The sequence below is a fragment of the Hirundo rustica genome, chromosome 16 (genome assembly GCF_015227805.2).
Source record: "Hirundo rustica isolate bHirRus1 chromosome 16, bHirRus1.pri.v3, whole genome shotgun sequence".
Lineage (NCBI taxonomy): Eukaryota > Metazoa > Chordata > Aves > Passeriformes > Hirundinidae > Hirundo > Hirundo rustica.
This window is the reverse complement of record NC_053465.1, coordinates 7,935,357-7,957,350: the sequence shown is the minus strand read 5'-3', so window position 1 is coordinate 7,957,350 and position 21,994 is coordinate 7,935,357. Positions and strand designations below refer to the sequence as shown.

The 21,994-nt window shown below is 59.3% G+C and overlaps 3 protein-coding genes across 3 annotated transcripts; 1 reads left to right on the top strand and 2 right to left on the bottom strand.

Moving 5' to 3' along the window:
* Positions 1-11,501: 11,501 nt before the first annotated feature.
* Positions 11,502-12,517, top strand: SPINT4 (serine peptidase inhibitor, Kunitz type 4). The gene is made up of 3 exons (XM_040080312.1): positions 11,502-11,626; positions 11,829-12,002; positions 12,342-12,517. The coding sequence occupies exons 1-3, from the start codon at positions 11,521-11,523 to the stop codon at positions 12,515-12,517; spliced, it is 456 nt and encodes a 151-aa protein (XP_039936246.1). The 5' UTR covers positions 11,502-11,520.
* Positions 12,518-13,292: 775 nt separating this feature from the next.
* LOC120760218 (keratin-associated protein 10-6-like) lies at positions 13,293-18,472 on the bottom strand. The gene is made up of 13 exons (XM_040080221.2): positions 18,343-18,472; positions 17,143-17,292; positions 16,735-16,878; positions 16,325-16,465; positions 15,902-16,036; positions 15,669-15,812; positions 15,416-15,559; positions 15,065-15,214; positions 14,829-14,975; positions 14,632-14,751; positions 13,957-14,091; positions 13,737-13,871; positions 13,293-13,426 (listed from the first exon to the last, which is right to left on the bottom strand). Exons 1-13 carry the CDS (start codon positions 18,440-18,442, stop codon positions 13,416-13,418), a joined length of 1,656 nt encoding a protein of 551 aa, XP_039936155.1. The 5' UTR covers positions 18,443-18,472; the 3' UTR covers positions 13,293-13,415.
* Positions 18,473-19,401: 929 nt separating this feature from the next.
* LOC120760272 (WAP four-disulfide core domain protein 3-like) lies at positions 19,402-21,756 on the bottom strand. Its single transcript, XM_058422751.1, has 6 exons — positions 21,459-21,756; positions 21,182-21,322; positions 20,895-21,038; positions 20,109-20,285; positions 19,796-19,961; positions 19,402-19,510 (listed from the first exon to the last, which is right to left on the bottom strand). The coding sequence occupies exons 1-6, from the start codon at positions 21,754-21,756 to the stop codon at positions 19,402-19,404; spliced, it is 1,035 nt and encodes a 344-aa protein (XP_058278734.1).
* Positions 21,757-21,994: the final 238 nt, after the last annotated feature.

Here is a 21,994-nt window from a genome sequence, read left to right as displayed (position 1 = left end):
GGCTCCAGCAGCCATCTCCAAGCACTGTCCCTGTCCTATGTGCCAGTGGGACAGCCCTGAGCTGTGCTGCGGGGGAAATGGGATCTCCTTCCCACCAGCTTTGCCAGATGCTTCATCTTGTTTCATTTGTGTTCAAGGGATGAGTGCATGTGGCACTTGGACCCATGATCTAATTGATAAGGTGGTGATCAGTCAAAGATTGAATTTGATGTGACCAGTTGTCTTTTCCAACCTAAATCATTCTGTGACCAGTGCTGTGGGGGCTGTGTTGGTGCCTCCAGAGGATGTTGTGCTGGTGTCTCTCAGCACCTGTCACTGCAGCCTGTGGCTGTGTCCCCTCAGTGTGACTCTTCTGCTGTAGCAGTTGGCTCAGCAGTGACCACACTGGGCTCCCGTGGAAGCCTGGAGTGGCTGTGGGAGCAGAGGCTGCTGATTCATGGGCTGACGTGCTGGAAGCAGCTCCTGCCTTTGTCCCCCTTCCTGCTGCTTTGGCTGGGGCTGCACCAGCCCGGGGTAAGCTTTGGGCTGTAAGACAAACCCAGTGGCGGATGTGGGGTCAACCAAGTCACCATCGACATCCACAGAACTTCATTATCACCAGCACTGGGCTGCCTGTGCACATATTTTGCTTGCTCCAAGTTGTCAACAAAACCTGGACATTGCCTAGAGGAGAGGAAGAATAACTGTGGCTGTAGGAACCCCCAGGGAAAGGTGAGGAGAGTGATACTGTTAATTTGTGAGACCGGCTTGTGCTCTGTGCCCACCTTGATGTACAAGTTGTCCCTTGTGTTTATTTGAATCAAGAGAGGCTGAGATCAGATCTTTGGAAAAGCTTTCCAATTAACAAGACTTAAATCCTGGAACAAATTCTTGATGACAGAGTCACTGCTTTTGCAGGGAGAGGGATATCTTTTCAAGAGCATGTCAGAACAACATCTGTCAGGGATCACCTACATCTAACTGATGTGATGCCTTATTTGGGTCTCCTCCAGGCCATGGTTTTTAATGGTAATTTTCCCATGGATCTGTGTGATAGGTGCATGTCTGCCAGACACGAACACCTGGTTCCTAGCTGAGGTTACCCATGTTCCTGTTTGATTCTCAGGGAGACTTTGGACAAGTCCCTCTGACCCTCAGTATCCTCAGGAGTTTATTTCATCAGAGCAATTTGCTTGGGAGATGTTCTCCTCCATTAGTTCCCTAAATGTTATCCAGGATTATGCTCTGCTAAAACAGAAATGTGCCAAAATTGTGGTGTTGTTCCCAAAAGAAGGAACCACCAGGCAAGCACGGGGACAGCAGCAGCGCTGAGCTCTCCGTCGTGGCACTCCCGAGGTTGGAGGGAGCCCTGCCATCCCTCAGGTTGTTCCAGATGGTTTGCCAGGTGCGTGGCAGGGAGTTGGCACTGCTGACACCGGCTGGCCAGCACTGCCTGCTCCAGGGTGTCCTGCTCGGTGGTGAGTAACAGCCACAAAAACGTGCAATGAGCACCGGGCCGTCGGGTTCCGCCGAGGTGTGGAGCACCAGATCTCCGGTGGACACGGGTGGTTTGTGGAGGAATTGCATCCGCCTTGAGTCACAGCAGGAGGAGAAGGATAAACCTGTACTTAAGCATTTTTCTTGCCATGAGCCCTCTTCCCACACAGATTTTTGTGGGGATTTGTGTGGAGCTGTGCTCCTTCCCTTGCGCTGTGCCTGCATCCTCTTCATGTGATGTTGATGGAAAGCTCTTTGAGCATGGCTTTGCTTTTCCATTGCTCCTGTCAAGTGCCAGATTAGAGCTGTAGTAATAATGTCAATCTGAAACCAATTAATTTCACTCATCCCACTGTTGCAAATTTAAACTTTGTCTATTATCCAGAAACTCCAACCCATCTGTGCTTGGTGCTGATGTGTCCTGGGCAGACCAGTCCTTAAGTTCTCCTATCCTGTTGATTGCACATTGGTTTGTGTGTAATTCAGAAAGAAATAATTAAATAGAGAAGGAAAAAAAATATAGAAAATTAGATTCCAGCTCGCACTTCCGGGTGACTGGAGAATAACTTGGTGTAAATGGGTTAGCACTCACAGAATTAGATCTTAATTAAGCTTAATCTGGTGTCTCAAACATATTAAATATGTCTTTACCCTGAGATTACATGCAGAGGAAAGGGAAGGCAATGTAGCAGTGCATCTAACTTTCATTCACTCTGACTGTGGGTCTCTGGTGAAGGCCAACACTTTGGCTGGCAGTTTGCAGACCGGTTCCTGTGCTCTCCTCCACTCGGGTGAGCTCTCGTGCTTGAAGTCCCAAGACTTTTTCCTCCAGAGAGGTCCATTTTAGTGCAGCACTGTTTCATTGGAGCAGATGTTTGCTTGGACAGTAACTAATTTGGTGTTTGTGCATGCAGCAACTGTGCACTGCCTTTGCACATTCATGTGGGCATTGAATGCTTGTGTGTAAATTAGTGGGACTCTCATGCATGGACACTAAATCCTGCAGTTCGTGTTCAGAAGCTCCCAAAAGCTGCGTGGAGGCCACATTGATGGAGTCTGGTTGGTCTGGGGGAAAGACACACTGGGCTCTGTCTTTGTCCAGAGTGTGCTGAGCTCTATGGGATGTCCTGTGATAAGGGGGGTCCTGGGGAGGTCACGAAGCAGGAGGACCATGGGGCTGGGGGACAGCATTAACTTGCTCAGGAGACTTTGAGCTCTTTCGTGTGCCTAAACCTGGCAACTGACAGTAGGAGCACTGAAAGAGCTTGAGCACTCTGCTTGGGAATGGGATGGTTCAGAGACAAGACAGGTGCTCAAATGAAGCCTTGAATATTTGACCTGCAAAAATCTGCAAAGAGTCTTACATGTGAAACAGTAGCCTTGAATGAAGGGCATTCTCTGTGTGGAAGGAGGGAGCTCCTGGTGCTGCTGCCAGGTGCTCTTGCCCTGTTCCTGTTCCATCCGGGATGGCAGGGCCAGGACAGGCTCCTGCCTGCAGCAGAGCCCAGCACAGGGGCAGAGCCTGGCACTGGGGTCACTGCTGTTGATAAAGGTCATCGTAGGGATTCCTGCTGAGAGCAGCAGTGAAGGCTCTGCCTCTGTGCAGTCCTGGCTTTTCCTTCTGTCCTCCAGTCCTTGTGCTGTCCTCCTTGGAGTGCCGCCAAGTCTGGATCCTGCTCCTGCCGTGGCTGTGGGTGGAGCTGGAGTGGCTCTTCGGTAAACAGAATTAGAGGCAATTCTGGGAGGTTCCTGAAGTCACCTCTGAGCTGCCTCCTCCCATTCCTGGACCCGGGCTGCCTGCGAGGCACTTTAAATTGCCGGTTGGCACAGACCTGCACGCAGACTCCATCAGCATGGCACGAAGCATCCTCCTGCTGGGGCTCCTCGCCCTGTGGGCGCAGCTGCAGGCAGCACCCGTCGCAGGCAAGTATGGGTGGGTGGGAAGGATATTTAAGAATATTTTTTTCCTTATTTTCATAGAATCACAGGTGTTTTGCAGGTGCTGGCAGGTGCCGGGTTGCTGCCCTGTGAGGGCCAGGGAAGCCGTGCTGGGAGTGGGGTGGGACGAGCCCGGGCGATGTGGGGCTCACGGCAGTGCCACGGTGAGCTGTGGCACGGTGCCGTCTCTCCCTGACCCCCCAGCACAGCCGGAGCCACGCGTGGCTGCTGAGCCCAGGGCGGAGGCGCCCAGGAGAGCCCCTCGGGCACCAGCCCCACCACGACACTGCCACGAGCTGGGAGGCACCAGCATGGCCTTGGGCTGAGTCACCTCAGCCTTGAGGGCACAAGGGGCAGGCAGAGCCCTGAGAACCCACCAGGAAAAGCTGCAGAGGAGAAGGCAGCACAGCATCGTGGTAAACTGGGCTGCTGGGTGGGAGCAGCGGGTGGGAGGGCAGCACGCTGGGGCTGATGCTGCTGCTTTCTGCTCTCCTGCAGAGTTCCATGGAGTAGCTCCAGCTGGGTGGCCACCACCAGGGCATCTGGGGAGCGCCCTGAGCCTTGAGCCTGGGAAAGAGCCCAGCATGGTGCCTGACAGTGATGATGGTAATGGTGACAATGACAACAGCTCCAATAGCCATAAATCTGGTGAGTCCAACAGCAGTGAAACTGGTGAGGATGGCAACAATGCCAATGGCTATGGTGATAACAAAAATCAGCTTTGTGATGGCAATGACCATGATCACGGTGACAACGACAGTGATGGTGGTGATGATGATGGTGATGATGGAGTCAACAGTGACAATTCCAATAGCAATGAAGATGGTGATGATAGTGATAAAAATGACCTTTCTGATGGCAAGGACAATGACAATGATAATGGTGATGATGACAATGATGATGGTGATGATGGTGATGATGGTGATGATGGTGATGATGGCAATGATGATGGTGATGATGGCAGTGATGATGGTGATGATGGCAATGATGATGGTGATGATGGCAATGATGATGATGATGGCATCAATGATGAAAATGCCAGCAGCAATGAAGATGGTGATGATGGCATCAACAGTGACAGTTCCAATAGCAGTGAAGATGGTGACTCCAATGACAATGAATATGATCACTCCAATAGCAGTGAAAATGCTGCTGATTATGGGGGGTGGAGATTTTAGATTGTAAAGGTGTAATTGCCTTGGGATTTTCAGAGATTTTTGGGTTCCTCTTTTGTAGCGCCCAGCTCAGGCTACCAGATTCATGATTGATCTGTGCCAATAAATGTATCTAGTGAACATGAGAGCTTAGTGTCAAAAATTTCTTTAACAGCCTGGCAACCCAAATGGGGCCCTTGGTCGCTTGACTGTTTTCTTCTGAGCACCAGATATCCAAATTCGCAGCAGTGGGTGGTTTCACCCAGGAGCTCTGGAGTAAGGAAGGAACTGAGTGGTGAGTGTCAAATCTCTAAAGGAGGTTCAAGTCCTGCCTTCTACAAGTCTGAGTTTTGTGGGGTTTGGGAAAGATGAGCAATGCACCTGGCATAAAGAAGGGGATGCCCTCAGCCGAGGTACTGCAGAAATGGGAGAAGATAGCTGGTACTATTAAATGATCTCTTAAGCTCACAGTGATATTATGCCAGGAGGAATGGTCATATATTGCTTGACGTGCTGGGGCAAAACCTGCAGAAGTGTGGCCCACACAGGGGGTTTCAAAGAGACTGTTCTGGTTTGCCTTCAACATAGATGGCAGGACCGATACACAGGGCAGATGGACTATTGATATGTGTGGGATAACTGAGCTTGGGAAAAGCAGCATCTCGGGAGTGGGGCTGGTACATGATATCCTGAGGTAAGTTCTAGCCCAGACCCTGCTCTTCCTGTGTGCCCACTGCAAAAGATTTTCCGCTGTCTGTTCCTGTTGCTTTGCTTTCTATGCTCACTGCTATTTCACCCTCAACTGCTCTGATCCAATATGGACGAATTATGTGAGCACTGTTATTAATGGGCAGCCAACAATTTTTTAACTTATATCCATTCACCCTGGATTACAGGAGATTTAGTGTTGTGGGCTACTAACACGCCAAGGCTGAGGGAAGATGCAAAGCAATGTGATCAATGATCTTCTTTCAAATTTGTGCTCCACATGATGAAAATTGGCATGATTGGAAAGCTGTGGAAGAAAAGTTAAAGATGGCCAGGGACTGTATAAAAGATGAAAAGAGCAAAGGAATTTTTTGTAAAATATTAGCAACCTGAATAGAAGCTGCCTGTTAGGAGAGGAAAAACCATAGCAGAGAGAAACAAGATCTGAGAGAGGAACAGAAGGTTGGAAAGAAGCTGTATTATTGTCTGAAAATTGAGAAGCTGCATAAACAGATAGAAAAGCTACAGGAAGAAAGGGAAAAAAAAAAATTCAGAAGAAAAGATTGAAGTTATATTTATATGGACTCCCTGTCTCCTGACATTGGATAGATTAAAAACTTTTATCCCCTCAAGAATGAGATTGGAGACATTTGTGTTAGCGCTGACCATAGTGAACCTGAAGAAGATGATTCTTTGTTTCCTTCAAATCCCCCTGAATATGAAACCAGACTCATTATGGACCTTGGGATGGAGTGGGAAATTATACTCCAAACCGGCCCCATTTGATTTGATTTAGATGACTGATTTGCAAGAGCACTATGGCTGTAAGCCAGGCCAGACTGAAATCTGGCAATTGAAACCCTATTAATGCAGACATACTAATGGTCCAGACATTCTGATGCTATTGGATCTCATCAAAAATTAATGCAATTTTTAACAGACACAGGAGCATGAGATTCCATTTTAGCACAACAGAATGTTGTTGGGTGTTCAGCCTGGTCAGCAAAGAGTTAAAATTACTGGAGTAAAGAGTGCAATGCCAAATGCCAAACCACCCAGGTTAATTCATGGCCCCTGGGCAAGAAGCACAGTGTTGGCATGAAGTGTATGTCAGCCACTTGCTTTGCAGTTAGAGATCACAATGAAAACATTTGGGTTTTGATGTTCTGAAAGGCCAAACCTGGTGACTGCTGTGCAGCAGGGTACGGTCCTTTGGGTCAAATGCCAACCCTAACCCTGAAATCAGGAGGCTGCAGGTGTGCTCTGTGCACCTGCACTCCCTGATTCAACAGTCATTAATGTAGCACAATACCCAGCTTCTGCTGCGGCACAAAATGGGATTTCTGCAGCCACACACGCATGGATGGCAGCACTGGATATGAAAGATGTGTTAATTTTTGCCCCCTTATTAGAGGAGAAAACAGAAATTGGCATTTCCTTGAGAAGGGACAATATACCTTTAATAAACTCCCACTGGGGTGTAAACATTTGCTGAATGTTTATAGTAATTCCCCTGGAAAGAAACCAAAATAATGGAAAGAAACCCTGGAATATGAGGGAAGACTGTGACTAGGGAAATGCTGGAGGTTGTAGCAAAGCTGGAGACCAGAGAGAAGCTGGAGACTGGCAGGAAGCTGGCAGCTGGGGAGAACCTGTGCTGGGCCAGAAGCCAGAGAAGCCTGAGGAGGGAAAGAATCCTGGATCTGACCATGGTGACAGGGAGGCAGATGATGGCAATGGTGATGGTGACATCACCAGTGATGGTGATGACGATGACAACGGTGATGATGGTTGTGGTGATCATGACTTGAAAATTTTCTATTATTTGAAAGTAGCTGAGTGATTGTTTGATATCAGGAGCTGGACCTGTTAGGTGCAAATTGAACTTTATTTCAACAATATTGGATGTGTTGTGTAGGTAAAAGACAGAGAGTAATGAAACCCTGGGTTTAAATGTTACTTAAAAATTAATAGGAGTGGACAGCCCAGAGATCATGGTGTATGAACTATAACAACCATATCGTAACGTGGACCACAGAACTGAGTGAAACCCTGCCAAAACTGACCTCAGAGGGTGTGAAAATGACCATGTGGTGACCACTTGGTAATAAAACAGTGAGGTAATGAAGAGTGAGAAGACCCCAGAGCCAACAATGCTCTTGATCTGGACTGTCACGTGAGGGATGGGGAGTTTGCACTACAAGGGTATAATTGCCCAGAGATTTCTTTGTTTGGGGTCCTCCTTTTGAGGCTACAGCTCAAGCTACCAGATTTCATGATCAACCTGTGCCAATAAATCTATATGATGGAGATGAGAGCCTGGTGTCAAAAATTTCTTTAACACGCATGATGAGATGATGATGATGGTGCTGGTGACAGTGGTTACGCTTGTTGACTGATGCCACAAGGTATACGAGGAACATGTGAAGTGTGGAGAACCCACAGTGTGTGGGCCTCTTCCTCTGCCTCACTCTACCAGGGCTGGTCCAGCCGTGTTTTGGGCAGGACCTTCTCTTTCCTAATAAACCCCACACTGGCCACTGGCTGGGTGTGACGAGCTGTCCTTGGTCAGTACCTGGCATGGCCAGGTCATCGTGGCTGCCCTGGCCCTGTCACTGCACAGGGACCCTCTGGTGCTGCCCCTGCCCAGGGTGGGCTCAGCAGGGCCCTCTACACAGCAACATGCTTCTGTTCCCTGTGGGAGACCCCCAGAGACAGCCCCAGGCATGCGCCCACCCAGGACCCTCAGAGCGTCTCTGGACCAGAGGAAACCTCCCCATAGAGTCTGTGGCCCCAGCTCCCTGAGGCTTCCCCAAGCTTCCCCCAAAAGCTTGACCAGGAGCCATGAGGACAGGGAACCCATCCCTCCCACAGGGACTGGAGGTCTCTCAGAAGCTGGTGGGGCCCACCAGGAGACAGATGCAGCAGGAACCAGACATTGTTCATCACAGGCTGGGTTTACTGGGGGTGGGGGGGCACAGAGACCCGATGGTAAGCACAGAGCTGAGGACGCTGAGGTGGGATCAGGAGGCTGGGTGATTATCCAGCAGCTGATGGAGCCCTCCATGGCTGGCTGTCCAGCTGTCCAGCTGTTGTCTGGCTGTCTGGTGAGGGCTGGCTGCACAGACTGGGTCCATGGTCCAGGTCCAGGTGGGGGCTAGGTGAAGTCTGGGAAAGACAGGAATCCATGCTCAGGCCCTCACTCTGCAGCATGACTGGGCACATCTATCAGCCCCACAGTGGGACCCTGGGGGTGAGGGCTCCAGAGACCCCAGGCAGCTCTCCCAGGGAGCTCTGGGGGTGTGGTGGTCATTTCTGCATGCAAAGATGTAGGGGAGGCGGCACAGGTGGGATGATGCACTCCCAGCCATGGTCACAGTGGTCTCTGTGCCCATGGCCACACATCCTCCTGCAATACTGTTCCACCGGCTCCCACATCCACCTGTGCCCACCCACACTCACCTGGGGAGACCAGCCGGGCCCAGAGGCAGCAGAGCCCCAGGAGCAGGAGCAGTGACAGCAGCCGCATGGCACAGACGGGCAGCGTGGGGGCTGCCTCTCCGGGCACACGCAGGGGTTTAAATCCTCCCGGGGCAGAAGGTTGGTGCCCATGACCTGGCCCATGCCCCAGCACCTGACACGCTCCATCCGAGCGTGAACCCTCCCGTCCCCTCCCTGCCGCAGGCAGCTGCTGCTGGACAAGCCTCGTGGGAGGCAGGAAGGTGCTGCCGCTTGGTGCTGGGCTCCGTGCAGCCTCAAGAGAGCTGCAAGCAGCCAGTGCAACTCCCCGCTGCAGCAGGCAGATGCGGGGCAGGCAGCAGCAAAGGGCCGGGGGATCGCGCTTGGGGCTGGCCTGGTGAAACAGTGGAGGAGGCTCCCCGGGCCGGGTGCTGTGGAGCAGCCCGTGATGCCCTGGCAGCTCTCCGGGCATTGTTCTGCCTCTGGGAACAATCGCTGGTTCCTGAGGGACGTCCTGTGACCGGACACGGTCCACAGCCCCACGCCGCCACCGGCCCCTCGGCCCCGCGTCCCTCGGCCAGCCGCTGCCCAGCCGGCACAACACCTGGAGACCAGGAAAGGTCCCGGGCCACGGCGTCCTGCTGCGGGGACGGGGCTGTGGGGGCTGGGCTGGAGCAGCCGGTCCCGTGTCCTTGCCGGAGGCAGAGTGGGTGCTCAGATTGCCGTCACACGGTGCTCGAGCTGCCTCTGCCCTTTCCACGGGGATTGGGCGCACCGGACACGGCGGAGTGTCGCAAGGAGGGCACGGGAGCTGCCGGGGCTTTCCCTGACCGTCCCTTCCGGGAGTGCCCGTCCCTGGGAGAGGCAGGAGGGTTCTCGCACGTGTGTGCGTGTGTGTGCGCACGTGGGAGCCAGGTGTGGGCACGTGTGTGTGCTGTCCGTGCTCCCTGTGCTCCCGCTCTGCCCCCGGCACCGCTCCTGGCCTGGCCAGGAACATCATCCCGGTGGCGCAGCGCCGCCCTTGTCCCTGTCCCTGTCGGGTGCCGCATTCCTGGGAGGTGCCGCATTCCTGGGTGTTCCCCGGGTACCCCGGTCGCTGCTTTCCCACAGAGGAGGTCTGCCTGGCGGCTCTCCTCTCACGGCTGCACCCATTGCTCACCCTGCGGCTCCCTGGTGTCAGGGACAGAGGGCACGACACGGGTCCTGCTCTGGGAGTGGTTTTCTATCATGTGAAACCTCAGCATCTACCTGGGAGCAGCTCCCCCTCATCTCTGGGACCGTCCCTGCATCCACCGTGGTGTCGTCCCAGCCTGGCCACGGTGTTACTGCCGGTGCACGGACAGGCGGGGCTGCTCTGGGAGACGCCGTCAGTCGGTCCAGCCATCACCCGCTCGCTGCAATTCCCCCGGAGACAGCAGGGAAAAATTCAGCCCCGGTGGATTTTGGCGCTGTAGCCACCGAGGGTGGCCGCTAAGTCCCTGCGCAGGGGTTTCCTTCCCACTGCCCACCCTGACTCTGCGCCCCCGGCCGCCTCCGGCACGTCCCTCGGGATTTGCTCCCACCCTTGCTCAGGACTGGCCACGACACCGTGTCCCGTGCCGGGGACACTGCCAGGACCTCATCCCGGGGCTTCGGAGGAGAGGCAGGAAAAGCTGCGGTGGGGCGTGGGCGGGGGGTGACACCGCCCTCCAAACCCCACCCCGACTCCGACTTTCCCGGCCCCTCCCCACGGAGCTTCCCTCGCCCTCCGCTTCCCCCTTGGGACAGTAATTACGGCAGTAATTAGGAAGACAATTATTCTTGCTGAATGGGAACATCTTAATCTGTTTCTCCCTCCTTTTGGCAGGTTTCACCCCACGCCTCCCCACGGATACCGGCGGGTGCCTCCCAGCTCAGCGCCCGGGGCCCTGCGCTGCCGTGGGCTCGGCCCCTCGCCTGCAAGCTGAGACGGCTGCGAGCCGTGTCCCAGCCCCAGGGGCCACCCAGGCACGATGCAGCCGCTGGACCCCACCTGCTGCCAGGACAGGGCTCCCCACTGGTGATCCTCGGGAGGAGGGCGGGTGAAGGGAATGGCCCCAAACCGAGAGAAGGTGATGAAGGAGGCAGCAAAGGGACAGAGGATGAGAATGGTTGGGAGCATCACTGTCCAGCGGGACCTGCCTTCCCACATGGCCACAGTGGTAGGCATCGAGGTGGTACCCACAGGCTCAGCCCTGTGCGTGGGCCCATCCTGCCCGGTTTGCTCTCAGTTAGAGCCGAGGGAGCATGGGAGAAAGCGATGAAGGGATACAGCTCTGGCACAGCCTCTCCCCAGGACTTGTACCACAGGGAGGGTGCTGCTGCAGCGTGCCGTGCCCCAGCCCTTCCCTGGCTGATGACTGTGCCAGAGCTGGCTTTCCATGCCCTGGCATGGCACTGTCATGATCCCCGGCAATGGAGAGGCCAGTGCCAACCTTCCCATGTCTGTCCCCAACACAGGCTTGTCCCCAGGAGGCTGCAGCAGTCGCTGGTGCTGTCCCCAGCCCAGCCTAGGCATGCTGCTGCCACCCATCTGGGCTTCCCGAGGGCTGTGCCGGGACAGCTGTCCCGTCCTACCGGTCCCCCCAGCTCCAGGGCTGTGGCCAGGATGCCACCAGGGAGACCAGGCCCTGCCTGGGTGTGGCTCGTTACCTGCATGGCAGGAATTAGCTGGGTTTAGGCACCAGCCCTGCTCCCTCCGCCCCGCCTGCACACCTTAAATCCCAGCCCAGCACACCCGGGGCCAGACCCGGCCATCCAGGGCACCATGGAGCTGCCACCGGGCTGTCTTCTCCTCCTTGCTGCCCTGCTCCCCCTTGCCAAGCGGTCCAGCCCGGCCCCGCACAGAACTGGACAAGAGGAGCTGGGGATGGGTGAGTGTGGCCAGGTCATGGCCTGGGAATGGGGATGCTCCGGGTGCCGCTGTTGCCCAGTGCTCCCCACTGCCCCATATGCTGCCGGGTGCCTGCAAGTGTGGGACTGTGGGAGCCTGGGGTCTGACCCCAGGGCACTGGGGGGCTGCTGTGGCCCCTTCTCTGTGCCTCTCACCAGCGTCCTGGCCACTGTGTCCTGCAGCAAAGCCTGGGTACTGCTACCACATCCCAGAGGTGGAGGACCTGCTGGACAAGGACTGTGGCTCCTGCCACATGGGTGCCTCCTGTCAGCGCTGCACCAGCGATGCCGACTGCCGCGGAGTCACCAAGTGCTGTCCCAGCAAATGTGGCTACACGTGCCAGGAGCCAGTGCTGGGTGAGGACTCCGTGCTGCGGTGGTGGGCCTCTGGAGTGGCAGCCTGGCATTCACAGGGGTGGGTGACAGGAGGAGCGTTGGCTGACATGGGGTAACAAACTGGGAGGAGAGGTCCCTGGCGTGCTCCTGAGCTCTTGATGGGACTTGCAGACCCTGGGGGTCACCACACTGTGTTATGGGGAAGCTACTGATGTGTGGGGCTGTAGGCAGGTGGGTGCAGAGCTGGCACCAAGGGTAATAAAAAGGAACCAGGACTGTGCAGAGCTGTCTGAGGGCCTGAGAGCATGGTGGCATCCACCCCCCTGCCCTGGCTGAGCCTGTCCCCTTTGGATCACGCAGACTTCTGCTACCTGCCCTCGGTCTGTGGGAACTGCAAGGCGCTCTTCCGCCGCTTCTTCTTCAACGCCTCCAGCCAACAGTGTGAGGAGTTCATCTACGGCGGCTGCGGCGGCAACAGGAACAACTTTGAGACCATGGGCGAGTGCTTCCAGGCCTGTTCCCACGTCAGTAACTAGCAATGTGCCATGGGCCGTGGGCCACAGATGGCAGCTGCTCCTGGCCCCTCTCCTGATGCCCCAGCTCCCAGTTCAGGTGCCTGGGAAGTGGTGGCTCCTGCACAGCCCCTGCCTGGGGGAAGCTGCTGCTGGTGGCCATATCCCTGACCCTACACGGAGACCGTGGGGCTGGTGGCAATGAGGGCTGTGGGTCAGGGTGGCCATGCTGGGGGCTGTGGCTTGCCTGGGATGCTCACCGGCCTAAGGACAGGGACGTGTGCCCATGCCAGCATGGATGCCCCCTCCTATGCATGGTGCCCGAGCCGAGGAGCCTGTCCCTCCCCTTGGACTGTGACAATACAAGGACGGGTCCCTGGATGAGCACGTCTGGGTCTGGTCCTTCCTGCCTGTGCTGGCAGGAGCAGCCAGTGCCCATCCCTCAGGGCACTCCTCCCCCCTGGGCACCGGGCGGTGGGTGCCTCCAGCAGCATGGCACGGCAGGGCTCACCCAGCCACCACCCACCCCGCAGCTCCCACTGCCACGGATGGGCTCCCAGCCCAACCCTGCCTTCCAGCGGCCGACATGACCTGACTGGGAGCTGAAGCCACTGAATGGAGGAGGGACAGCTCCTGCCTCGATGGATGCCTGGGGTGGTGCCTGTCCCCAGCCTGCCCCGGCCCGGGTCTGTGTCTGCGCTGCTTCACTGGCCCTGTGCCACCAACTCCGGCTGAACCTCCTGGCCCTGGAGGCCTCGGGTGATTTTGAGGCCACTCCAGGACCACATCAGGGAGCTGGGGGCAGTCGAGAACACACTTTATTGCTGGAGGTGGTGGGGAGGGGACAGGCCAGCTGGGGCTCATGACTGTCCCATGTCCCCTAATGAAGGCATCTTCCTGCTGCAGAGGAGCTGCTCTCCCATCACACAGCATCTGAAAAGGAGGATGTGCTTTTAGGGAGCAGCGAGGCTGCAGGAGTGAGGGATCAGTGGCCATGATTGCAGCCATGCTGGTCAGCTCCATGAGAGCTCCATCCCACTCCGCATCACCTCAGATCCCCTCGCCCTGCAAATGCACCTGCTGGGAGCAGAGCAATGGGGCAGCAGAGGGAACTGGCCTCACAGTGATGCTGAGCTGGGAGCATGCCAAGGGCTGTGCCCTTCACAGAGGTCAGCTGGCATCCTGCATGGCCTGGTATTAGCCCTGGTGCTGGCGCCCTTACGGCAGTCATAGGCCTCCTTACCACCAGGCACCCGCGTGCAGACGTAGCCGCAGCCGTTGCTGCAGCACTTGTGGCCCCAGGGACACTCCTCATCGAGGCTGCACAGGTCCAAGCAGGTCCCACCGCCCCCAGGCGTGGGGCACGCTCCACCTCTGCCTGCAGGGCAGAGCACCCTGCCGTGGACCACCGCGCTGAGACACCCCACGTCTCCTGGGGCAGCACGGGGTCTCCTGCGCCTCACCTCCAGGAGTGTCCATGCAGACACGGTCACAGGAGGTGCGGGTGCACCTCTGTCCCCAGGGACACTGTGAGTCAGCCTCGCATTCCTCTGAGCACCACTCAGCACTGGGCCGAAGCACAGCCGCAGTGTCACGTTCTGTGACAGGGGAGGATGGTCACCCGGTGACTAGGCTGAGGCTGTGTGTGCTCATCACTCACACAGAAAGAGGGGGAGGCATGGCAAGAAGGATGGGGACAGGTCATATCCGTGGAGGGTGTGAGACCCCCACAGGCACAGCTGCTTTGGCAGAGCCAGCTCAGGGCTCCAGAGTGGTCATGGTGAGGGGTCCTCACTGGGGATGAAGGGCCAGGATGCCCCGGGGTGGGTGCCATGGGGATCTGGGCTCTGTCCCTGCTGGGCTGGGCGGGTGTGAGGAGCTGACCTTGCAGAGAGGCTGGCGTGCAGACGTGGCCACAGCCGTTGCTGCAGCACTTGTGGCCCCAGGGACACTCCTCGTCGAAGTTGCACAGGTCCAAGCATGTGCCCCCCTCCCTGGGGATGGGGCACACTCCTACTCTGCCTGCAAGGTAATCACCCAGCTGGGAGACATCTGGCCTGGGGCACCTCACCGTGGGGCACTCCAGGGCAGCCACACGTGGCTCCCAGAGGGCCTGGCCGGCAGGTCAGGCTTCTCACCTCCAGGGATGTCCATGCAGATGTGGCCACAGCCGATGCTGGTGCACCGCTGTCCCCGGGGACACTGTGAGTCAGCCTGGCACTCCTCCACACACCAGCCGTCAGCTTTGTCCCCGCTGTCTGCAGGCGAACCAAGCTGCTGCCACCTGGCTGCCCTTGGAGGGGCCAGCTCCCCCTGAACGGGCTGTGCCCTCTACCTCTGGGCACGGCCACGCACTCCCAGCCACAGCCGGTGTCACAGCACTTCTCCTCTCGCTGGCAGACGCTGTCATCCAGGCACTGGCTCCCGCGCCGGCGCCGTATGTCCCAGCACGGCTCTGCCCGGGGACACTCTCCAGGGTGCTCTGCCAGAGGAGGGGACCCGGGTGAGGGCAGAGGTCCCAGCCCTGCTCTCGCATCACTTCCCTGTGCTGGTGGGCTCCCCTGGACTCACCTCGGGCAGGGCGGGTGCAGCGCATGGCGCAGCCGGAGAAGCAGCACTTCTCCTGCCGGGAGCAGTCCCTGTCGTGGGTGCAGGAGTCCGTCTCCGTGCACGGCCCCGGTGGGTGCTGTGGCCTCACCTTTGGGCACTCACCGGGTTTGTCTGGGAGGGGCAGGAAGAGACAGCAGGAGGAGGGACCACCCTGTATTGCAGACACCTCCTTTTCTGCAGCCTCGGGGTGCCCTGACGACTGCACCCGGGGATCTGACTGCCTGCCCTATGGCAGCGCTGCCCCACATCCTGCGCGCAGGAGCTTCGACAGCATTCCCGGTGGAATCACTGTCCTAGCGACCATCTCCTCACCTGGTTCGGGGGCTGAGCACACGTAGCCACATCTGCTGCTGTTGCAGCACTTCTCAGCCCCCGGGCACTGCCAGTCCTTGGTGCAGGTGGTGCCACACGGGGCCAGCGGAGCCTCGTCAGCCAGCGGGCAGATGCCTGGTTTCTCTGGGGGCAGGAGGCAGCGGGGCTGGGAGTGCAAGCAGCAACAGCGGGTCTTCCCCACCCAGTCTCAAAGTCCCTGGAGCCGGGGGACACCCCTGCCCGTCTCTGGCACCTCGGGACGGGGGCAAGCAGACATAGTCACAGCCACGGAGGCAGCACTTCTCCTCGCGGGGACACTCGCCATCGTGCCAGCACCAGGCTCTGCAGTCGTAGCTGGGGAACAGCCCGGCACGGACTGGGCAGAATCCGTCCTTCCCTGCAGGTATGGTGTGGGCTGGCTGCAGTGCCACTGCTTGGAGACACAGCCGTGAGGACCGGGCCACGGGGGCTGTCGAACCTCCTCACCTTGGCTGTTCGTCACACAGTGCCTGCTGCACAGCTGGTGACAGCACACGTGGGATGGGGGACAGTCCTGGTCCTTGAGGCATCCCCACTGGTGCTGCAGTGGCCTTTGAGTGACTGGGGCAGGGCTGGTGTCCTCTGCACCGTGGAGCAGGACGACAGCATGATGGTAGCCTCACCAGAGGCTGCACTGTGCCCTCCCCTCTCCACTCCAGTGCCCACCTGCGGGCTGTGCAGGGTGTCCCCACCCCAGACCTGGCAGAGCCCACAGCGGCCCACATGGGGAGAGGGGTCCCGTTATGTGCCACAGCTCTGTGCCGTGGTGCCCAGGCATCATTCCCGGTCTCTGAGCCGTGTCCCCGCCCTCACTGCCCATCCTGTCCCATCCTGTCCCATCCTGTCCCATCCTGTCCCATCCTGCCTCACCGGCCGGCGCTCCCGGCAGGCGCCGCTGGCCGCAGCTGCTGTTGCAGCATTTCTGCGCGTCGGGGCAGTCGCCGTCGCCTCGGCACCGCTCCCGGGATGGTCCTGGCTGCACCGTGGGGCCCTCGCTGGGCTTGGGCTGGTCTGGCAGGGGAGGAGGGGTGTGACGATTCAGCATCCTCCACTGGCCGCTCTGCCTGCCCCGGGGTCCCTGGTTCCTGCCCCGACCCGCACATTCCTGGTGCCTTGCGGCCACGTCCCGGCTTTGGGTTTTCCCGGCAGCTGTCAGGAGCTGCCGGTGCAGGGAAAGCTGCGTGTGCTGCCCCAGTGGCCAGGGCGTCAGGGAGACAACTGTGGCACACAGGGTCCCTGGGGTGAGCCAGGGCTCCCAGCCGTCCCCGCCGAGTCCTTACCCTGCGCCGGCTCCAAGCAGGCAGAGCCGCAGCCCAGCGGGCAGCACTTCTGCGCTCCCAGGCAGTCCTTGTCCTCCAGGCAGGGGAAGGAGCAGGGGGCAATGAGCCCCTGGGGGGCTGCTGCCGGGCAGGCACCGGGCTTCTCTGCAGCGCCGAGGGGCCGAGAGGTGAGGCTGCACTGCGGCGTCCGAGGGCAGCACCAGGAAACCCGCCCCTGCCAGACCCCTCTGCCTCGCCCGGGCTGCTCCCCTTCCTGTGTCCCATCCCAGAGCCTTCCGCATATCGCGGCCAGGAGGCTGCTAGCAGCGCACAGAGGGCTGTTCCATAGCAATGGGAATGGGACAGGGAGAAGGGTGCCAGCCGCCCCGGGGCAGAGGTGATGTCAGCGGCTGGAGCGTGGTTCTGTACCTTCTGCCGGGGGGATGCAGCGGAGCCGGCACTCCCAGTGGCAGCACTTGAGTCCAGCGGGGCAGCTGGAGTCATTGGCACAGAGAGGGGACTCCAGGCGCAAGCAGCGTGTGAAGTCCCGTGGACACCTCCCCGGTTTCTGGGAGTCCCCTGCGTTGGGATGGCAACGTCAGGATGGCGCCAGAGCCCCTCATCCTCCATCCCTGGGTCTCTCTGCAGGGGCCAGGGAACTGGAGCAGGGACTGCAGCCCAGGGGCTGGAGAATTCTCTGCATCATGGCCCGGGGCTGCTGGACACATCAAGACCTGCATGGCACAGTGAAGTGTGGCGCAGTGTAGCATGACACGTCATGGAGCGGTGTGGCACGGGCCCGTGTGTGCCCTTGCAAGTGCCACGAGGAGTGTCACCGGCCCTGTCAGGGTGAAGCCAGCACAGAGCCAGCACCAGCTGGAGGTCAGGATCTATTCCTGAGCATCCTGTTGCCGCGGGAGTCCTCGCTGCAAGCAGCACGTTCCTCACTGCCGCTGTCTCCTCCTCTTCCTTCTCCTCTTCCTCCTCCTCCTCCTCTTGGCACCCTGTGTTCCTCTTGGCCACGCTGGGAAACTTGGGGCAGCCCTGCCTCTGGTACAGGCGAGCTCCAGCTGGCGCCTGTGCCCGGCTCCTGCTGCCAGCTGGGGCTGCGGCGGAGCCGCCTCTGCCAACAGCGCGTCCGGCTGCGGCGGGGCCGGGCGGTGTTTGGGCTGCAAACAGACGCAGCCGGAGTTTCACTGCAAACAGCAGCTGCTTGCTTCAAACAAAGAGGCACCAGCTGCGGGCAGAGCCACGGCGCAGCTGGGCACCACCGCCCCAGGCACTGTCCCACGGCCGGGGCTGGCAGCAGGGGTCTGTGCCCAGGATGCAGCACAGACCCTGCCGCACGTGGTACCGCTGGGGGCTGAAAGCTGCTGTGCCCGCGGGGTGCAGGGGGTGCCCACGGGGCTGAGGGCATGCACACGTGCCCCTGCACCCTGGGGTGGGGCAGGGTGCCCCAGGCAGCAGGGCTGCGGTGCAGGTACTGCAGCCAGCTGGGACATGGTCCCTGTCAGCATGTGCTGGGCAGGGACAGAAGGGACACGGCAGGGACAGGGGGGCTGGGATGCAAGGAGCTGCTCCCAGGCTGCCTGTGCCTGGCAGCTGCCGGGTTTGACTCCTGGTACTCACCGCCCTTCTCTGGTATTACTCTTGGCTCTGCCCTGACGATGAGGAGGCCCAGGAGGAGGAAAACTCCTGGGCTCATGGTGCTGCCGGGGATGTTGTGCATCTCTGGAGCTGAGCTGGGGCTTTGTTTAAAGTCTGCGGCAGGGGTGCCTGAAGTGCCAGGGCAGCTGAAGCCGAGCTGCCTGCTGTGGCAACTGGTTGTGCTATGGGCAGGAGGGGCAGGAGGAGGGGCAGTTCTCAGAACCCGCTGGTGCCCTGCCAGCCATCCTGCTTATCTCTGCCCAAACCCTGCTTTGGGGTCAGGGTGACCTGTGGGTCTGGGAAGGCCAGATGGGGTCAGGCACTGCTGTCCCCCATGTTGCACCGCCCCATCCCTGCTGGAGCTGACTGCCACTCCCTCTCTGGGTTTGCTTCCAGCCCCACTCACTCCTCTACTGCCTGCAGTGGGGGCTGTGGATAGATCCCATGGCTTGGTCCTGGCATGGCAGGGGAAGCAGCACGAGGGGTTCTAACAGCTCTACTGTGCTGCTCCTCAGGCAGGTGTAGCTTCCATGCATGGGACTGCACGGATCCAGCACCATGAGTAAACAGGTCCTGCCACGGCCCCTGGCACAGGGGTGATGCACCCTGCCCCCTTCCTTGTCCAGATGCTCCATCTCTCCTGACCTGTGACTGCTTTTCCACAAGGTTTTCACACTCTGGGATGCAAATTCCTTGGCACAAGAAATCTGAGGGAACTGGTTTTCCAGTCCATGACAGCTGAGGGGACATCATGCAGCCCCCAGGCACAACAAGATGGTTAGCATGGAATGATGATGGCTAGAAGTCACATGCATGGAATTGGGACCCTCTCCCTGCCCTGGGGCAGTGCCTTCGTGCAGGGATGGCTGCCAGCACCTCCCTGCCTGCAAGCAGCCCAGGCTGCCAGCTCCTCTGGGAACCAGACCACAGCGCAGGGATAGTGACCCAGAGCAGAGGTGGATGTGAGATGATTTATTCTGTCTCACTGCTGTGGAGCAGCTGGGGCCATTGTGGATGCAGGGTTTTCCTCATGCGGGGTCGCTAGGAGTCTTGTCCATGGGGTAATGCAGGCAGCATGCAGCCTCTAATGACACTGCTGGGGGAGTCAGGGACCCTGACCAGAAGCATCAGAGTCAATGCTGGTGCCATCCTGCAGGTGCAGAGGGTCCAGCACAGGGAGAGGTGTGGGGTGCAGCAGCACCTCTGCTCAGCCCAATGGGTGCAATGGCAGTGGGGTGGGGGATGACCCTGAAATGGCAGCTCCTGGTGCAGCTCTTCCCGGCCACGACTACACTGTACCTGGAAGAGGCAAGTGAGGTGGTCAGTGAGGATGCTCCTTCCCTGAGGGATGGGGACCCTGGGGTGCTCCCACCCTGGGCCCCGCTCTGTCCCCTCCAGGCTGGACCCAGGAGGCAGCAGGCTGGAGGGGACATACCCCACACAGACCCGGCTGCAGCCCTGCAGGCAGCACTTCTGGCCAAGGGGACAGTCCTTGTCCTGCAGGCACAGGAGGAGGCACTTGGCTGCCCCATCACCCTCTGCTGCAGAGGGACAGAGACCTGGCCACGCTGGCACATGCAGAGAGAGAAAGGGCTGAGGGGCTCAGGGCAGACCTCCAGGGTGGGGGAGCTGCCCTGCCTGCAGGGGTGAGCTGTCCCATTGGACAGCAGCTCAGTCCCCAGTTTCCCATTTCCCCTGGGAGGGTCATGGTGACACGTAGGGAGGTGGCACAGGGGTCTCAGCCTCACAGGGTGCTGATGGTTTACCCTTGGTGGGTGGTTTGCAGATGTGGCCACAGCCGGTGGTGCAGCACTTGTCGTCCCCAATGCAGTCACCGTCGGTGTCACACAGCTCCAGGCAGGGCCCCAAGGAGCCCCGCAGCACCAAGGGGCACACGCCAGGCTTCGCTGCAGCACGGTGGCTCCCTGGTGACAGTGAGGAGTGCGGCTGTGCTGGGATTCTGTCCCCAGTCCCACTCCTGGCACAGCCTCGGTCTCCATCCTGTCCCTGTCCTGCGCCTCCATCTTCCTCCCCAGAGCACCATAAAGACCTCGGTCACCAGCCCCACACCCATACCAGTCTCACCCACTGAGACAGCTCAAGAGGGGATGCCAGCTGGTAGCTGGGAAGGTGAAGGAAAGCCCTTTCTCTGGTTGCAGCAGCATGTAGTCTGAGGGAGGAAGGGTCAGGAGGGGGTTCAGCCTTTCATGCCCTCGGAGCCATCTCTCCAGCCTCATGGAGGAGCCGGGGATCCCTTCCCACAGCACCCTGAGGGCCAGCTCTTGTCTAGGGGCTCCTGAGGGCTGGGGCTGTGCCCAGGGGAGGCGTGGGGCATCGGGAACTGCAGCCAGCAGCACACACTCCCTGGGGTCTGGATGGATGCCACCAGATGTACATTTGGCCAGGCACAGCCCCTGTGGCTTGTCCAGCAGTAGGGCTGGGCACATGCTGGGCTCTGCCAGGGGGTACCTGGGCTAGCACCAGTGCAGTGGTGGGCTGGGTGTGGGGAGCAGAGAGGGCTGGCAGGGCTGTACCTGCGTCTGGAGGGGTGCAGGCCAGCCCACAGCCGGAGAAGCAGCACTTGTGTTCCCCAGGGCAGTCCCGGTCATCGGTGCAGCGGTTGGGGCAGGCAGCAGCTCTGCTCTGGGCACGCTTCCGAGGGCAGAACCCAGGTTTGGCTGGAGGGAGGGCTCAGGGTTTGCCATGCAGCCAGCCTGGCCCCCCCGCTCAGGACTTCCCTACAGTTCAATGGGGGCTGCAGAGCCCTGGGGCTGTCCCAGGGCATCCTCAGCCTGGCATGGGGCTCTCCAGGACACCTCACCTGGCTCAGCAAACACGCAGCGGGTGCAGCAGCCGCGGGTGCAGCACTTCTCCCCCGAGCGGCATGTGGTGTCGTTGTGACATCTCGTCCCACAGCCTGGCCCGATGGCACTGCCGGCACGGGGGCAGTATCCCGGGCTCTCTGCAGAGGGAGATGCTCCATGCAGCTCTGTCCCCGGGAGCAGGGCTTGCTCCAGGGGCACCAACACAGGCACCAGCTCCCATCCCACCCCTTGCCCAACCCTCACGCTGGCATCCCTCGGAGTGAGCAGCAGTACCTGTGGTGGGCAGGAGGCAGGTCCGGACCCTCCCGATCCGGCAGCACTTCTCAGCGCCGGGGCAGCCATGGTCGGAGAGGCAGTACAGGCTGGGGGGCCAAGGGGCCCCGCTCGCCCGCGCTGGGCACTGACCCTCTTTGGGGGGGCCAGGCGGGGCAGTGGGGGTCCAGCGTCCCTGCAGGGACGGGTTTGGGGATGCAGTGAAGGTGAGGGCAGTGCCCTGCTCCCTGGGGCTGTGCTGCTGGGCCAGGGCGAGCAGTGCCGGGAGCACCAGAAGAAGGATGCGGTGGCCCAGCATGGTGCTGCAATTGATGTGCTTCTGGGCAATGGGCTGGGATTTAAACCCTGCTGGAGTGGGGGCTGGCCAAGACAAGCTGCTCCTTCTCATGGCAGCACAGTTTCGGGACTGTGGGAGTGCTGGGCACGAACAATTCAGCTTGGGGGAGACTCCTGGGGCAGTGCTGGGCTCGTGGCCCATGGCTGGCACATCCACAGCTCCCTTTCCAGGTCACTGGTGACCTGTGAGCAGCTGGGCC

Coding starts and splice junctions, on each gene's coding strand:
- LOC120760218 (XM_040080221.2), bottom strand. CDS start 18,442: ATGCACAACATCCCCGGCAGCACCATGAGCCCAGGAGTTTTCCTCCTC. Junction 17,293..18,342: donor AGTAATACCAGAGAAGGGCG/GTGAGTACCAGG, acceptor ATCCCAACGCAG/GGGACTCCCAGAAACCGGGG. Junction 16,037..16,324: donor CCTGCCGGGAGCGCCGGCCG/GTGAGGCAGGAT, acceptor TCCACGGTGCAG/AGGACACCAGCCCTGCCCCA.
- SPINT4 (XM_040080312.1), top strand. CDS start 11,521: ATGGAGCTGCCACCGGGCTGTCTTCTCCTCCTTGCTGCCCTGCTCCCC. Junction 11,627..11,828: donor ACAAGAGGAGCTGGGGATGG/GTGAGTGTGGCC, acceptor TGTGTCCTGCAG/CAAAGCCTGGGTACTGCTAC. Junction 12,003..12,341: donor GTGCCAGGAGCCAGTGCTGG/GTGAGGACTCCG, acceptor TGGATCACGCAG/ACTTCTGCTACCTGCCCTCG.
- LOC120760272 (XM_058422751.1), bottom strand. CDS start 21,756: ATGCTGGGCCACCGCATCCTTCTTCTGGTGCTCCCGGCACTGCTCGCC. Junction 19,962..20,108: donor GGGTAAACCATCAGCACCCT/GTGAGGCTGAGA, acceptor GTCTGCCCTGAG/CCCCTCAGCCCTTTCTCTCT. Junction 19,511..19,795: donor TGCAGCCGGGTCTGTGTGGG/GTATGTCCCCTC, acceptor CTGCACCTGCAG/GATGGCACCAGCATTGACTC.